Genomic DNA, 16,387 nt, shown 5'->3' with positions numbered 1-16,387 from the left:
CTCTTCTTTATTTCTCTTGCCTTTGTCCAAGCCACCATCATTTCTCATTCAGATAACCTCACAGACTTTCTAATCGGCCTCCCAGTTGTCAGTTCTTTAATTGAGCAGCTAAGGTGATCTTAAAAAATGTAAATCAAATGATATCATGTCGTAGCTTAGAACCTTTATCTCTCCTCTTCAGTATGATTTTATACTCTTTCATTCTTTTCTAACACATAAACTTAACAAAGCTGTTTGCTGTCTCAGGACCTTCCACATCTTCTACCTGGGATGCTCTTAACCCCATTCTTCACCTTAGTAACTTTCATCTTTTATGTGTAAGCTTATAGATTACCTCTTTAGTGTAGAGGGTGGAAAATATAGTCACTTTAAGCATTCTGGGTTAGAAATAGGCACATAGACTGACCCTTAACACTTGTCAGGACATCCAACACATTCAGAATTGGAGCAGGGAAGGGAATACTGTTTCATTTAGTACAGCATCCTGTGGCATAGGAAGTCAATATTTTTGAAGAAACAGAAAGAAGCTTCTGTTTCAAAGCTTGAAGGAAAGTGGGGAGGGGATTTGTTATGAGACCAAAGATTCTTCTCTCCACTGAACACCTAGTACAAGTAATATACTTAGTAGATTTTGATTACTTATGAATAGTCCACAAAATTAATAAAAGTAGGCTGAAAAAGGTTAAATTACTTGACCAAGATCCCACTGCTATTAAATGTCAGCACTAAACTAATTGTATTAAATCCTACAACTCTACAGTAATAATCTGGCATTAATGAAGGAAAGAAGATACTATTAGTACAGAAGCTATAATCACAGAGAGAGCCATTTCTTCATCTTGCAGAATTGGTTTCTCACAACACTTACACCCCATTGCAGCTTTCTAGTAAAAGCCAGATGAAAAAATCAGTTACTTCTTTGCTGAGGTAAAGGTGTGCCCCTGCATTTTCTTGAAAAAATCTTGATGTGCTGGAAATAAAACTACAAACAGTGTAGTGGATTGTATTATTTTTATTTTTTTCTCATTAACTTGCTCACTCAGTTAAGATTGTGTGCACCTTTAAATACCGGAAAATTCTAGCAATAGCTTAAACAAATGAGGGAAGGGTGATTTTCTCACACAAGAAGTCTAGAAATAGGCAGTCCAGAACTGGTTCATCTGCTTCCCCATTTTTAGAAGGTTGGCTTTTGCCTTCCTGTTTCGTATTCATGATCATAAGATGGTTATTATTTCTCCAAGCACTAGCTGTAAGGGACAAGGTTTAAAAGCATAAAGCGATATATGTGCTTTCTTTGCTAGGTGGGGTCTCTGAGAAACTTTTTACAGTAATCAGACTTCTTGTGTCTTAGTGGCCAGAGCTGTATCACATGACCTCTTGCAGCTAGAAAATGACAAGGAAGACAATGCATAATGTCATGTTTCCTTCATTTAACATCTTTTAGTATGATAGTCCAGGTACCTAAAATTATTATAATAATGCATTGTACCTTTTAGATTTACATTGGTGCAAAAGCATACAGTGGAATTTAACCAAGTGGCAATGGCTAATTCAGATGGATCCGAAGCTATGCTGAACAGAGTGATGACAAAAGATAACATTGGTGTTGCTGTGGTATTAGAGGTCCACAAAGAACTATTTGGAGCAGGTGAGTGCAATGTAAAGTATTCTTACTAAGAATAAATACCATCCCAAGTTTTTGCATCTCAAAACAAGTGAAGATAATTTTACTGTGATTTATTGCAATGTTATCTTCTTTTGAGGAAATCTAAGGGAGATGGGCAGGAAAAGAACATCAGCTGTGTAAAGCATCATATATTTCTTGGGATATTCTGTGCTCTATCACAGTCTTTTTTACTTACCACATAATCTGTAAAGTCTTTTTTAATATGCCATTAATCCCAGAAGGTTCTTTGAAACAGGGAATGTTTTGGTAAGGCTTAATTTAGAAATTATGACGACTTGGTCCTCTTTTTGAACTGTATTTTTAGCTTCTTGAGTTTGAATCTTTTGTCTTTAAGGTTAAGGAATTGGCATATTTTCTCTAGTTTCTTTGTTATATCTCAGTCATTGTCAGGGTAAGAGCAGGATCTTTTATCTACATGGTACTTTAGCATTTTAGATTATTTATAGTTTCCTTCAGAGTCAGAAAGTCATTAGGTACTTTATATTATACAGACCTTTTTAATCCCTCCTACTGCCTGCCTTGGAGCATTTCATTGTTGACTAGTACATTTTAAGCAAAAAAGGAGTGAAACCACATCAGGGTTTTGTTCCCCCTGTACTTTTTGCAGTGGAAAATACTATTTTTGCCTTGACTATTGATTTGAATTATTCAGACCATAGATAAATGTCAAACCTTCTTTTCTCACCATACTTCAATTTATCCATTATCACAGATAATCTTTGATATGAAAATTTGAACTGTTTACTTTTCTTAGCCTCTCCGTTTTTCTCTACTTCTATGTCCTTTGCAATCTTGCTCCTCCCAAAAGTTTGGTGCTTTTTTTCCTAATATTGTGGAGAAGTTCTTTTGGAGTTTTACTCCTCTTTTAAGGAGTAGATGATTAATTCTAAATAGTGGACACTTTCACGTTCTGAAATATTTATCTCTTATACTCCTAGAAGGGTAATTTATATGGTACTTATGGCTCCTTTGAAGGGAAAACTTTTTAATACTGTGAATACTTAATCTGTGGCTAAAAGCGACACTCTAAAACTTCTAGGAAAACAAGATAGCTTAAAACAGGCATCCCCAGACTTTTCACACAGGGGGCCAGTTCACTATGATCAAATTGCTTTAAAGGTGACTATGTCACGTATAACAGATACTTCAGTTTCTTGCTTTCTCGACATTGAAGATAATTATAACTTAGCAGGACTGGAAGGAAACTTTACCAAACTAGTAGACTTAGAAAATTAGCTCTTTTCCCCCAAGGTTTATATTCCAGTAGAAAAATTTGAGACATTTCTATATGAACTTTAAAAGAAAAATTAAATTTGTATGTTCATGGATAGTTCAATAGTATAAAGGTATATAAAATAAAAAGTGAGAGATTCCTCATCTACTCTAGAAATAACCCTTGATTTCTCTATAGAGTTACTAACATACAGTATGTGAGTATATATATTAATAGTTTTATATCTTGAATAATTTATGGATATGTCAGTAAATGTTAACTGTGTTTAATTTTCAAAAATAGTAGTGTATTATCCTATCCACCATTTGAAAAGTACTATGTTAATGTTTATTTTAACAGAATTAAAAACATAATTGTATAGAATTACAGGGGGAAAAAAAAACATAGAGATATTCTAGTTGAATATTTCATTCCCCAGATGAATCTGGTAAAGTTACTGACCCAAGACTACGTGAAATAATTAGTAAGAAAAGCAAGCCTAAAACTGAAGTGTCCAGACTTTTATAGCACACTACTCTGTAATTCTGATATATGGTATGAATTTGTGTAGGTAGCAAATCGCTTTCTTATTTTATCTTATATAGGTGAATATAACATACTGCCTTTTACTATTGACCTGTCACTGTTGTGCTGTGTTGTGCTTGGGAAACAAGGTGAATGACTAGTAGACAGTAGGAAGAATTTAAATTAAGGTTTAGGTAACTCAACCGAAAACCTGCCTTACTACATTATTGTGCTATTTAATGACAGATATTTAAAGGGCTGTACAAAAGCATGTTGTGGGCCAGACTTAGCCCATGGGCTACAGTTTGCCAACTTGATCTAGGAGAGTAAATCCTATAGTAGGATTATCAGAATGTCAGCCCTTTAGCTTCTAAGAATTACTTTATGAGATAAAAGGGAAGCTATAAATTCATGGGAAAAAGTAAAGAAGTGGCTATGGATCATTTTGAGAAAACCCGAGGATGCCACATTTCTTGAAATATAAAGCATAACTTTGTCTTCTTTTTGTAATGTTTAAATTTAGGTATGAAACCTATTCATGCTGCAGACAAACAGCTGCTTATAGTGGCAAATGCCCACATGCATTGGGACCCAGAGTATTCTGATGTGAAGCTCATCCAGACCATGATGTTTGTCTCAGAGGTTAAAAACATTCTGGAGAAAGCCTCTAGTAGGCCTGGCAGCCCAACTGCAGATCCTAATTCCATCCCGCTGGTGCTATGTGCAGATCTTAACTCATTGCCAGATTCAGGTATTTATAACATCATTTCCTCACTGCCTTCAATTTCACTTTTACTCTTGGTTCAGAGGCCAGCTAGCTCTTAAATTTTGAGTAGATAATTTCTCTTCTAAATTAGGGAATGTATCAGCAAGAATCTCATGGCTGGAACACAGGGTAATACAAGAGAGTTTAATAAAGAAGCTATTCCCAAAGGTGTGTTGGCTGGTTTAAGGGAAACAAAGCAATAAATGATGCAGTACTCTGCCACTAGGGGACTTAGTAGTTGATCTCTTTATCACCCCTATACTTAAAAGAAAAGTGGTGGGAGCTGTCATCAGAACTTAGAAAAAATACAGTTGTAGGAAAGGGCCATATAATAGGAGTGATGGCTTTGAATTGCATGAAGCAGTCAATCCCTGGCAAACCAACAAGAAGGGAGCCAGGGGGAATATATACTCTTACCTTACTCTGCTTCTGTCCTCTGATCTCCTGCCAGGCTGCCCACTGATCAAATCCAATAGAAGTTAGAGGAGGGAGGGATTTGTAGTTGATGCAATAAAGATTAGCTTCCTGAGGCAAAGAGTGTACTGGAGAAGGGCGATCTGAAGGGGCAGCCAGAAAGTACTCATTACAGGTAGCTCTCTGGTTTTTAATAATAATAGCAACTTTTAAGTGAATTCATTAAATGATATTTGGATGCTATTAGTAGGTACAGAAGAATGATAAAAATTCTCCTACGGTTTCATATTACTTCTTGAGCTCCACTAAACTACTTTATGTCTGAACTTACATCATTTTACTTTTTATAAAAATCATTTCTGTATTTTAGGTATCAAATGAAAACATTAAAAGTATTACTCTTTTGCTAATACCAAAGTATATGCTAAATTTTATGTATTATCACTACTAGACTATTTTAAATTATTTAAAGTAACAATAAATCTAACCTAAATGCTTACACTTGGAATATTAACACACAAAAAAAGTCACTGAACTTGAAAAACATCTTTTGCTTCTTAGCAAATAAGTGCTGAGATTATTGTTCATAAATGTTTGTCTTTAACCTCTAGCCTAATTGGCACTTCAACGACATGCTCCTTTCTTAAGTTGAATTGCTCTCAAGTGCAAGTTTTTCTCCTACTGTATTTGATTTGTTAAAGCCAGTTAGCTGTTATCTAGTAGCACAACATAGTGAACTGACTCTGGTGCCAGAATGTCATGCTTGGATCCTGATTCTGCTACTTATGAACTGTGCAATCTGTGACTGTTTCTCTCTCCCTCTCTCCCCCTCCTCCCTCCCTCCTTTCCTCCCTCCCTTCTTTCTTCCCTCCCTCTTCTCTCTCTCTCCCTCCCTCTCCTCTCTCTCTCCCTCCCTCTCCTCTCTCCCTCCCTCTCCTCTCTCTCTCTCCCTCCCTCTCCTCTCTCCCTCCCTCTTCGCCCATCCCCCTCTGAGACAGAGTTTCCTATTGTTGCCCAGGTTGGAGTGCAATGGTGTGGTCTCAGTTCACTGCAACCTCCACCTCCTGGGTTCAAGTGATTCTCCTGCCTCAGCCTCCCAAGCTGGGATTACAGGCGGCACCACCATTCCCGGCTAATTTTTGTATTTTTAGTGGTGACAGGGTTTCGCCATGTTGGCCAGGCTGGTCTCGAACTCCTGACCTCAGGCGACCCACCTGCCTTGACCTCTCAAAGTGTTGTGAGTTTACAGGTATGAGCCACTGCACCCAGCCTAGTTCCTCATTTTTAACAAGGAGATAATCATGTTATCTACTTTATAGAATTGTGTGTGAGATTTACATGGGTAAAGCACTTAGAACAGTGCCTGGCATGTGGTGAATACTAGAGAAATGATAGAACCTTCTGAGCTATTTACAATACTGATATTGTGCTCATCACATATTCATTACATCTTAGTATCAATCCTTATTACAAATAGATGACTCTAACAGTGTTCACTAATCATCATAAATGTTTTGATACTGTTTTCATGTTTGCTAATTTAGTGGAAGCAGTGCGCTTTTCTGAATGCTGTTCTTCTCTTCAGCCTTGCGTTTTTAGCCAAGTGATATACTTCTGGCATGTAATGTTCTCTATAGTGTCAGACTGAGAAAACTCACTCTAGCTCAAAATAAAGAATGATATTGTCTAGCTGACACTAGACATTGAAATGAAGATGTAAGATCTGTTTTTGTTGTAAATGACTTTTTATTAATATGCTCGACTTACATATTTGCAAAGTTGTTGATTGCATAGAATGGGGAAAGACTAAAGAGATAGTGGTTTGGAATAATTTTCCAAAAACATTTAGAGTTAAGATTTTCCTGGCAAGTGCCTTCCTGGGTCCTGGAAATCATTTTTAGCCTGAAGAACCACTAAGAAAACTAAGGATATTTTTGAGTGTTGCTGATATATTTTGTTCTGAAATAGGCAAACACCCTTTAATTCATTTGATTGAATCATATGAAATGGCTGGTATTTGATTTTTTAATTTTTAAACAACGACAAAAGGCAGTTTTTATGGCTCAACCTAGTAAAACGACTCTGAACCTGGTGGATTCACCTGATAACAAGACTTGACTGTGAAGCTTTGTGTAAGGTCTAAATGCTAAATGGAAGTGTTTCCTCTTTATTCTACTAGGTGTTGTGGAATACTTAAGCAATGGAGGAGTAGCTGACAACCATAAAGACTTCAAGGAACTAAGGTACAATGAGTGTCTTATGAACTTCAGCTGCAATGGAAAGAATGGAAGCTCAGAAGGGAGAATCACACATGGCTTCCAACTTAAGAGCGCCTATGAAAATAACTTGATGCCTTACACCAATTACACCTTTGATTTCAAAGTGAGTGGCAGCCTTTGGGCAGGTGTAAAAATTATTTCAGATACAATTATATAACAAGAGAGGTATAAATTCTTTATGATTAATTGTGTAATCTTCAGGAATTTTCAGATTCTTAAAATGTCTAGGCTAAGTATGCACTAAATATAAAAGTAGGTTTATTGGGTTTTGTGGCTATTGTTGTCTTAAATTATTTTTGCTCTCTCATTTGTTTAGATTTCAAATAATATTGATCACAGTAACTTCTAAAATGCTAACTAGGTACCAGGCACTGGTCAAAGCACTTTGATATATTAATATAGTTAACCCTTACCTATTCAAACCATTCCTACCTTTCAGCAGTAACTAGTCCCCTGGCCCCCCACAGAAAAGCACCGAGTATAGCAAAACTCACTTTGAATAATGTATATAGTATTTCCTGAATATTTTCTTTGTACCTTCCATTGATATCTTAGTATCTTTAAATTTTTCAGGTTTCTTTTGGGGATAGGGTTAGAGAAGGTTGTACTTGAGGTCTATTTTATATCTATGCATTTGTACTAATATATTCCCAGGCAGTGCAACACTCTAAAAGGAAAAATGTTTTTTGACAAATATGAAAAAAAATAGAAAGGCTGATTCTACAGGACCAGCTATTCTTTAGAAAGACAGATTGTGGTGGTTTTATATAATCTCTTTCCCAGTGCTAGTTTTCTGATCACTCAATCTACTTGTAGCTCTGCTATTGTACCTCTCTTTGACTTTCTGGCATTTCAGACATCTATAGTAGAATCTTATACTATCTGGAAAAATGCAAGTATTAGAAAGTGGTTTGGTATAAAAAGCCTAGAGAGAATTAATAAAATACCAAAGGAAATTTACAAAATGGCCTCTCTTGCATCTCCAATAACCTTTTTCTATTTTTAGTGTGTGTTAGCTCCTTTCCAAGAAACAAATAGTGGGAGGAAGAAAGGAAGTTCGTGTGTTGTTACTAATCAGCTTTCATGATCATGTCGTGAAGAAAAATTTCTTAGAAATTGAATCTAATTTAGTATTTTTGCTATTAGAAAAGATAATTCAATCCAGTGATAATTCATTTTGTTCTAGTCACTTGTAGGCAGTGATGTGCTGGTAAATATTTAATAATGAGCTTTTTGGGAAAAGCTCTGATTTGTGGTATTTGCCAATTTCTATAGTTTAAGTACTGCTACTGCAGCAGAATCCAGTCTCCCAACATGATACCACTGAAGGCAGAGTTGGGAAGAGGTGATAAGAAAACTAGTACTAGCTGACTCTAGCACATCATTGCTATTATGTAAGCTTAAAAGGAACACCTTTTAATGATGCATTGTTTACCATAGCTTAAATCCTATCCTTGTAAGTATAGTGATACGTGTCTGGCAGCCTAACCCAGAAAACCTGTAATAAAGTTCCCGAAAATAAGTGTTTAGTAATTCCATAACTATTATTGTTGTTTAGGTGTGTGTGTAGGTAAAAAGAAAAAAATTTTTTTCTATTTCACAGTCTTTTTTTTTTTTGAGATAGGATCTCAGTTTGCCACCCAGGCTGGAGTGCAGTGGCAGGATCTTGGCTAACTGCACTCTCAAACTCCTGTGCTCAAGACATCCTCCTACCTCTGCCTCCCAGGTTGCTGGGACTATAGGCACACACCACCATGCCCAGCTAATTTTTTGTATTTTTAGTGGAGACAGGGTTTGGCCATGTTGCCCATGCTGGTCTCGAACTCCTGGATTCAAGCCATCTGCCTGCCGTGACCTCCCAAAGTGTTGGCGATTACAGGTGTGAGCCACTGTGACCAGCCTAGACTTTGTTTTTTCGAGATAGAGTCTTGCCCTGTCATCCAGAGTGGCACAGTCATGACTTACTGCAGTTTCACTCTCCTGGGCTCAAGTGATCCTCCCACCTCAGCCTCCTGAGTAGCTGGGACTACAAGTGTGCACCACCATACCTGGCTAATTTTTTGTATTTTTGAGGGTTTTTTTTTTTTTTTTTTGGTAGAGACAGAGTTTCACCATGTTGTTCAGGCTGGTCTTGAACTCCTGGGCTCAAGCAATCCATCCACCTCGGTTTCCCAAAGTACTGGGATTATAGGTGTGAGCCACTGTGCTCAGCCTGGACTTTTTAAAGGCTTACTTTTTACTTGTCCTTAAAACAAAAATCAGAGAAACACAATTTGGGACATTAATCCACCTTCCTCAGTCATCTGAATTGGTTTAAAATTATTTATTGATGGTCCTTCAAAAGGTCTTACAAGTGTTAATAATTGAATCAAAAATCCCACTGAGCCATTTGCATTGTTCAAATAAGTACGGTTAAAGAACTAGAAATGCCTGGCTCAGAGTGTTTGATGTTTGGTTGTATAAGATAGGATCAGAGAGAAAGATAAAGGTATAAGTTGGTGGGAAAGAGGCATATATGGGAAGATCAATAGGCTGGCTGAATAAATGGATGGGTTGAGAGGATAGAATAGTGTCAGAAGGAAGGATAGCTAGAGACTAAACTAAGGACACACCTTGAGTAGAGAGAATTGAGCTCTTAGTCTAAGTAACAGAGAATTAACTTCAGTTTTATACATATATTTTACATAATTAATGCTATCCCAATATTGAAAGCGATCAGTAAAAAAGAATAGGTAACATCAAATATAAAATGCCATGTGATCAGCATTAAATACAGAACCAATTGTATTAGTGAGGGGCCGCTGTATCAGTGAGGTATGAAATTTTGTTTGCTTGGCTTAGCATTTGTTTACTTTCTTGGTCCTTGACCAAGATAGAAATGTAGAAAAGAGATATTTAGAGTTCAGATTCATTTAATTGCAAACTGATTTGGAATGAACTGAAGGGTAAACAATTCGAAGAATTACTCCTTTTTCAACTTTACTTTCAGACCAGGTAAGTTTAATAAACAGCTTATTCAAACCTACTGCTGCTGCTCCTCACCCCACCCTTATCCTCTAATCTGAAGGTGTGGCCCAATCATTTAATTAAAAAAAGAGGAAGGTCAGCTTTTATAGCAAATAGTAAACTTTTCTGTTACATTATGAAATTGATACTGTAATTTTCTGGCATTCTTTTAAAAAACAAAGAGCGTAATGGTAACTCAGTATTTTCATTGTGTTTTGACTTTTTTCTCAAATATAGTTCTATAGACTTACACAAATAGTAGTCCTTACTAATGTAAAGAGTGCATTTTCCCACATTAGTATTATACCTTTTAAAAAAGAACTGACTCAAAAGGTTAAAAATCATTAGTCTATAACCTCCTTTGTGTATACGATCAAAGTTGGGGATCCTTCTAATTTGTGCATATGTACAAATATGTTGGGTGAATTCACAGACATACCCTGGCTAAGGGTTTTGATAAGAGTTTTTATTCTGGGTATTTCAAACCAAGAAAATAGTTACAAGTGATACGTTCAATTAAAAACATCTTACTTCCTGGAGTGTTTAATATTTTTATCTTGGAGCCTACCTTTGCAAAGAACTCTGGCAGCCGATGTGTGTGATGGCAGTCTAATAAAGTTGTAAGATAAAGGAGGATTTACTTTGTTTTGTTTTGTTTAAACAGAGTCTCACTCTGTTGCCCAGGCGGGAGTGCGGTGGCGCATCTCAGTTCACTGCAACATCCACCTCCCAGGTTCAAGCGATTCTTGTGCCTTGGTCTCCCTAGGAACTGGGACTACAGGTGCACACTCCACACCCAGCTTATTTTTGTATTTTTAGTAGAGATAGAGTTTCACCACGTTGGCCAGGCTGGTAATGAACTCCTGGCCTCAAGTGACCCTCCTGTCTCGGCCTCCCAAAGTGCTGGGATTATAGGCATGAGCCACTGTGCCTGCCCTTACAGGAGGTTTTCTTCACCGTAAGTAATTGAGATTATTTCATTTGTTTTATTTTAGAGTTGCAGCAAAAAGTTGTCTCATAACTTTTTGAAAAATGGTTTCTTAGGGAGAAATAAAACTATCCTGATCCTTATTAACTCATTTTCTAAAGTATCACTGTAAAACTAGGCATTATAACCAAAATGAAAAGATAATGCCTTATGATCCTATCATTTTTTGACTATTTGAACTTGGAGTCCCCTGGACTCTAGTAAATTCCTTAATTTGTGGCAAAGTAAGGTTGGATATGGGCTGCTTTTTTTTTTTTTTTAGGAGACAAGAGTCTTGTTGTCACGTAGGCTGGAAAGCAGTGGCACAGTTATAAGTCAATGTAGCCTCAAACTTCTGGCCTCAAGTGAGCCTCCTGCCTCAGCTTCCCAAGTAGCTTGGACTATAGGGGCATGCCACCATGCCTAGCCAATTTTTAATATTTCTTTAAAAACCTGGGTCTCTTTATGTTTACCACACTGTTCTCAAACTCCTGGGCTTTAAGCCATCCTCCCACCTCAACCTTCCAAATGGTTAGGATTAAAGGCTTGAGAAACTGTACCTGAATCTTCTCCCTTAGCAAAGGAACAGTTTTGGTATTTTGATATTGGTCAAATAAAAATCAATCAACAAACTGAAATAATTGTGTCTAAAATCTCACAACATAAAAATCTGTTTTCATTAAAAATTTTTATTTTTTAAGTAGCCCATTTCATTATAATACTATTTAAAGTATTGGCTGGAAATCATCAATAGTATTTGTAAATAGGTTTTTACAGGTGTGGAAATATTTCTCCCTGCATGGGCTCAGGGTCTCTTGATACGAATAGGATCTAGATAGGAAGATACTTGATTTTGCTACCATGCATACACAACCTGGGATAATAATAGCCCTCTGGTTTTGAAACTTACTGATGAGACAAATCAAATTATCTAGCTCTGAGAGATAAAACTGCTATGTAAGACTTCCTGCTGAATGATTTTTAATCAGTTATCTTTATGCTGCAAGGAAATTCAGAATTTACACATATTTGTGAAAATGAGTATTTTAAACTTAGAATAGTTAACTGTGTAATGTTTTGTATATATGTAGCAAATCTGGGAAAGCTGAACTAGGATTAGCAAATCCATAAACATGGTTACTACAGGTTCAGTCAGGTGTGTTTAGATATCTTGATATGCAAATAATTAAAGATAATGCTATTAACTTTGTATGTGCTTTTATAAATATTCTTCTTTACTTCTAGCCAATAGGATTAGTACAGGTTCCATTGTATTTATACTGATATATTAGATATCACTAAACCAAGCAGGCCAATTCTAAAGATGACTAGACATAATTTAATGGGTTTAGCTTCTCAAATTATCACTTACGCAGGAATGGAAGGATTTATAATTCCAATAGGGTGTTGTGTTTCCCTATTGAGCCTTTATTTCATGTAATACCCCTTGAAGATTTGAGCCTTATTTGACCCACTATCAAGACAACAGGTGCCAGAAGAAAGGGTATTCAGTGTTTTGGTTTTTATAAATAATGGATTATTGTTTATATATTTTGAATTTTTCTTTTTTCCTACCCCAATCTCTTTCCAGGGCGTGATTGACTACATTTTCTATTCCAAGACTCATATGAACGTGCTTGGTGTCCTGGGGCCTTTAGATCCTCAATGGCTGGTTGAGAACAACATCACTGGGTGTCCACACCCTCACATCCCTTCAGACCACTTCTCACTGTTAACACAACTTGAACTCCACCCTCCACTCCTGCCTCTTGTCAATGGTGTTCACTTGCCTAATCGGAGGTAGTGGAGTACTGCCCCGCCAAGACGGGGATCTGTTGCTATGGACCTGTACAGTTGTAAATCAAAGTATGTGGAGTGAAGTATGGCCATCCTTAAGCTGCTTCTTCAGGTTTCTTTCATTATGTGTTTGCTGTAAGACTTTGTACATTTTTGTGCATATTGGTATCATTTGGCAGTAGGGCTGGAACCAGAGTATTACTCTCTTTCCAAAATTTTAATTTAACATGTTTTTAAATTGGACCTTCTTTATATTATATTAAGAGCCAGCATTCAGAATTGATAAATTACCAATTTGAGGCCCAACAACAGTGTATTTGTTTTTCCAAAACAAATACTTTCTTTTGGATGGTTTCAGTGACCCAACCATTTTTATAAAGGCAATTTTTTAAAAACTATAAATATAAGGTTTTACACTGACTGAAGATATGCCTTCCAGGGAAAACCTTCTTGAATTTTTTCTTTATAACAAACCGATTTTTGGATTCGCAAGTCATTTGCACATTAACAGAGCACTTAAATTTGCTTACTCTCTACATAACTATGATATAGCTTCTACGCATTATAAGACAATTTTGAAAAATTAAAGATGGTTGCACAGTATGCTTTCATAAGTATGTAACACCATGTGACAATTTGTTGCCAAATGCTGGTTGGTTGGGGTTTTTTTAAGGAATCACTTTTTTTTTTTGTCCCCTCTATTAGTTATAACCTTATTAGAAGTATTAATTCTAAGCCTGTCTCTCAAGTTTATTTATAGAGAAAGAGTAAATATTCTATATTGCCACACATCTTGAAAATAGAATGCAGTACATTTAGGATGCCCACAGAATGAATTTTTTCTTACTCCACTTCTACCTTCTTTCTGTCTGGTTGTACTGGGAAAACAGATGTGATATGACCTATATCATTTTTGCCATTATAGTCAGACGTTAAAAAGAAGAACAAAATCTGCTGAATAAAAAGGCCTTGATCAAAGTTTCAGATGGTGAAAACCATACAGATACTTTATGTGTTTCCAATGTAGGTTATGTGGCTGTTGGTTTTTTGAGATGACAGTGCAAAGGATTTGGGGGAGAGAGAACAAATTTGGGGCAGTAGATGAAAGCCTTGGGTCATTTTCCAGACTCTAGCTGCCAAATGACCATCATATGCTTTTAATCTTTGTTTCTGTTGTCTGTCAGGGTTGAATTAAGGAGCTACTGGTTTATTCCCAACTGTTGATGCCTTTAGATATGTTGGAATCTTTTTTTTTGCCTAGGAGGAGCCAGTTGAAAATCTGTGACTCAAGAGGCAGTAAACAGAATACTGTTTTCTGGGGAAAAATTGGTTGGCTGCTTGATGTTAATTATGGCACAGTAACAGGAAAAGGTTGTGTCTGTGTTTTTAAGTTTTTCTTTATTCTGCTTTTTTGCTGCTATAAGAGTTTTCTGAAATTTATATTTTAAACTTTTCATGCACTTTACTGTTTCTAGTCTCAAAATGTGATATTTTTAATAAACAAGAAATTTTCCATTATGTGAATGAAATTTTAAAAGAAAATAGCCTATATTTGTGTCTCACTAATTTATAAAGTACAGGTCAAATTTAAATTATTTAATTAGTTTTAAATATACACAATTTGTCTCCTCTTTCAAACTTATCTTAGGCTGTTTTATTAGTCTTAAATGATGCATTTACTTTGGTCATTTTATGCTAATTTCTTCCATAGTAAATTAATCAGGCTATATAAGATAATATTTCCCCAGAAGGGTAATTTTAGTGGGATGAGGGTGGTGGGATGATGTAATATCATACATGGGCTTGCATCAGAAGGGTTCTGTAAAGCCTAAACTCCCTTTTAAAAGTGCCTAGTGATAGAGGCGTTGTCATCTATTATAATTGGAATGTCGTCGTAGTTCAGTGAATTTTGATGTAAATATTCTTTTTAAAATGTTAAAGTACCAGAATAAACAAAAAGAAATGACCCTTAAGATGACAGATTTTCCTCAACATGCAGGTTCCCCTTCTTATATACCTCAAGTATCCAACATCTAGCCATGCAAATTGATTACATGAAGCATAGTACTGGAAAGTAGAATAGCATGAAAAACTTAATTTTGTGGACATTACCTTTTTTTGTAATCAGCTACTGTATGTTTTATTTTAGATGTTTTGTTTGGGTGGATTTTCCCACTCTGGAGGTATATGCACTAACAAAACATTTTCCTCCTTTCATATGCGCATGTTAATTAGCAATGTGAGCAATATTTCCTACCATACTTCACTCCCAGTATTTTTTGAGATGTTTGTATAAAATGGAATTTAAAGTTCACTTATGATTGTATATGAACCACAGAGGAGCCCATTTATTAATAAAAAAACCTTTTTTAATAGTTAAATGTAGAGGGAAAAAATAAAAAAAAATTGGGAAACATTGTAAACAGCTTAAGTTTATTTTGTGTATGATTGAGGCACTCTGTTGCAGGAAGGTGTGTAATTGGGTTCTCTCTGCTTCAAATGCGCTCTTTCAAACCATTCATTATCCTGTGTATTTTTAATGTGGTTTTAGTAAATGTTGGTAGTAGCTCTGTTGAAGTAGGTAATTGTATTATGTTTTGGGTGGTACACTCTTGGGGCATGGTAACCCAAATTTCATGTGCACGGTTTCCCTTTAGCCCACTGCCCAAATTTCACACACCCTTCACCCTTTGTTCCCTTTGTAAAAGGAGTGGTATCTGTTTTGAGCTGCCAATTCAGATGATCAGAAATGCTGCTTTCCTCAGCATTGTCTTGTTAAAACGCATGCCATTTGGAACTTTGACAGTGAGAAGCCAAAAGGAAGAGGTGAATGACATATATGTGTGTGTGTGTATATATATATATATATATACACTGAATATATATATATATATATACATTGAATATATATATATTCAATGAAAGTAAAATATATATGCGCATATACTTTCTAGTTCTCAGAATAATTTAATAAGCTTTATGACATTGGGCTGCTGCATATTTTAATCAGAAGATAAAAGAAAATCTGGGCATTTTTAGAATGTGATACATGTTTTTTTAAAAACTTAAATATTATTTCAATGTTTGTCTAAGAACTGGAATGTTGTTTAAATTTACTAAAACAGTGTTGTTTGAGGAAGAGAAAACTGTACTGTTTGCCATTATTACAGTCATACAAGTGCATGTCAAGTCACCCACTCTCTCAGGCATCAGTATCCGCCTCATAGCTTTACACATTTTGATGGGGAATATTGCAGCATCCTCAGGACTGACATCTGGGAAAGGCTCAGATCCACCTACTGCTCCTTGCTTGTTGATTTTGTTTTAAAATATTGTGCCTGGTGTCAACTTTTAAGCAACAGCACTGCCTAAAAGCAAGCAGAGAACAGAATCCCAGCACCATTCTATAGGCAACTTTTTAGAATTCAGATATAGTAAATCTGTTCCAGATTTATGATGTTTTATGTAAAAAAAAATTTTGTATAATAACATAGCTGAATATTTTTGTTTCGTTTCTTTGATGTAAGGCGTGTGAACGTTCGTTTGAATATCACATGTTGAAGTCAGGTATGGCACAATGGGTTCTGAGACCAGCTTTTCCTCCCCTCCCATTTGCCTTGTTCCAAGCTCTTTTTTTCAAATTACTTTTCTGATATTCATAGGCAAATATTTAATTTTACTAATTAGCATCCTGTGTGAATGTATTAAAGAAGCCACTGTGTTTTAGTGTAGT

The 16,387-nt window shown here is 35.9% G+C and overlaps 1 protein-coding gene across 6 annotated transcripts in view; it reads left to right on the top strand.

Moving 5' to 3' along the window:
- CNOT6L (CCR4-NOT transcription complex subunit 6 like) overlaps window positions 1-16,180 on the top strand; it is a 112,423-nt gene extending 96,243 nt beyond the window's left edge. For all 6 annotated transcript variants that reach the window (XM_039468394.2, XM_074396326.1, XM_039468393.2 and 3 more), the window contains 4 exons: window positions 1,497-1,648; window positions 3,949-4,176; window positions 6,785-6,987; window positions 12,449-16,180. In XM_039468394.2, the coding sequence (XP_039324328.1) occupies window positions 1,497-1,648; window positions 3,949-4,176; window positions 6,785-6,987; window positions 12,449-12,661 (796 nt within the window). In that variant the 3' untranslated portion in view covers window positions 12,662-16,180. The remainder of the gene's footprint in view (window positions 1-1,496; window positions 1,649-3,948; window positions 4,177-6,784; window positions 6,988-12,448) is intronic.
- Window positions 16,181-16,387: the final 207 nt, after the last annotated feature.

This window comes from Saimiri boliviensis, chromosome 3, assembly GCF_048565385.1.
Source record: "Saimiri boliviensis isolate mSaiBol1 chromosome 3, mSaiBol1.pri, whole genome shotgun sequence".
Taxonomy (NCBI): domain Eukaryota; kingdom Metazoa; phylum Chordata; class Mammalia; order Primates; family Cebidae; genus Saimiri; species Saimiri boliviensis.
The sequence above is the reverse complement of the archived record's forward strand: the minus strand, read 5'-3'. Positions and strand labels throughout refer to the sequence as shown.